Source organism: Microtus ochrogaster, unplaced genomic scaffold (assembly GCF_000317375.1).
Source record: "Microtus ochrogaster isolate Prairie Vole_2 unplaced genomic scaffold, MicOch1.0 UNK44, whole genome shotgun sequence".
Classification (NCBI taxonomy): Eukaryota; Metazoa; Chordata; class Mammalia; order Rodentia; family Cricetidae; genus Microtus; species Microtus ochrogaster.
In genome coordinates this window covers 2,012,741-2,014,010 of record NW_004949142.1, presented here as the reverse complement: position 1 = coordinate 2,014,010, position 1,270 = coordinate 2,012,741, and the positions used below count along the sequence as shown (strand labels likewise).

The window sequence follows — 1,270 nt, the reverse complement described above, 5'->3', positions numbered from 1 at the left end:
ACAGCGGGCAGCTTGCTCCCAACCACCTAACTCTTCAAGGGTTTCGTTTCCTCGCCCTCAGAAAAAGGCCACAGCAGTGTACGGGGCTGGCAGCTGCGGGGAATCCTGGGAACTAGGGGAGGGGGACGAGAACACAACATGACGATGTTGACACAGAGTGCGGGGCGGAGGGCTTCAGGGTCCTCGCCAGTTGCTGTGCAATTTCCCTAATCTTCCTAGCACCGCTCCCAAGCCCCGTAGGCTCGCGCCTCCTCTCAGCCAATCAGCGGGCCGGTGCGCGTCCACTCCGACCAATCCCGAACGAGCTTGCTTTGGGCGGGAAAAATCGCCGAAGCGGCTCGAGCAAGCCCTGAGCGAAGTCCGCTAACTGCTCCTTCTTCACCCTGGGGGGGGGGGGTAACAGACCCCGGAGGCGGTCGCCCATTGGCTGGGCGGCGGGCCAATAAGGGGTGCGGGATGAGGGGCGCCGGGCCTCCTAGGCGTGGGCTGGGCGGGGCGCCGGCGGCCGGTGCCTAGTCGCGAGCCTCCGACAGCAATGTAACGGCTCCTCGCCCGTCGCACCCTGTCGGCCCCCCAGCCACAGAGCGGCTCCAGGCGGCGCCGAGGTGGGGTGCGGGCTGAGGGAGCCGGACCTCGACGTCCTCCCTCATCCCCGTCCCCTCCGGAGCTGGAGCTCATCCAGGAGGAACCGGGGGGGCCCTCATGGAGGTGAGCTCCGGAGACACCTGCCGGCCCCGTCACCCCCAAGGCCTGAGGGAGGGACCTGAGGTAACCGGCGGGCCTTCGAGGACGGCGCCCCGGGAGCGACGCTGAGGAGAGAGATGGCCGGTGGTGGGTGGGGAGGTGGGCCTCTCGGCGACGCCTGGCTAGCGATGGTGTCGAGGCGCTGTGGCCCCGCGGCGGCTGGCGCCTGTCAGAGCCGTCGAGGGGGCGGCCTCTGGGAGTTGGTGTGCCGCGGGGCGGAGGGACGAGGAGAGCCGGGGACCCCCGAGTCAGGGTCCCCTCAGGACCTGCGCGGCGGTGACCTCGTGTTTCCTTGTCCCGAGCAGCCGAAGGTGGCGTTCCGGGGAGGTGCGAACCGGTGCTGGAACCTCAGCGTGGACACCACCAGTCGGCTGTCCGACGTGTTCAACAGCATGATGCTGACGGGCTCCACGTCCTTCTACGACTGCTACAAACCCCAGGTCCATGACCAGACCCGACGCCTGCCCGTCCCCGCCGGTCCCTGCCCCTCCCTCCCGTCCCTTCCCTTTTCTTTCTTTCTTTTTTT

At 68.0% G+C, this 1,270-nt stretch overlaps 1 protein-coding gene across 1 annotated transcript in view; it reads left to right on the top strand.

The window, feature by feature from the left end:
- The first annotated feature begins 872 nt into the window (after positions 1-872).
- Meioc (meiosis specific with coiled-coil domain) overlaps positions 873-1,270 on the top strand; it is an 18,828-nt gene continuing 18,430 nt past the window's right edge. Inside the window, exon 1 of the mRNA XM_026790184.1 lies at positions 873-1,184. Coding sequence (XP_026645985.1) covers positions 873-1,184 — 312 coding nt within the window. The remainder of the gene's footprint in view (positions 1,185-1,270) is intronic.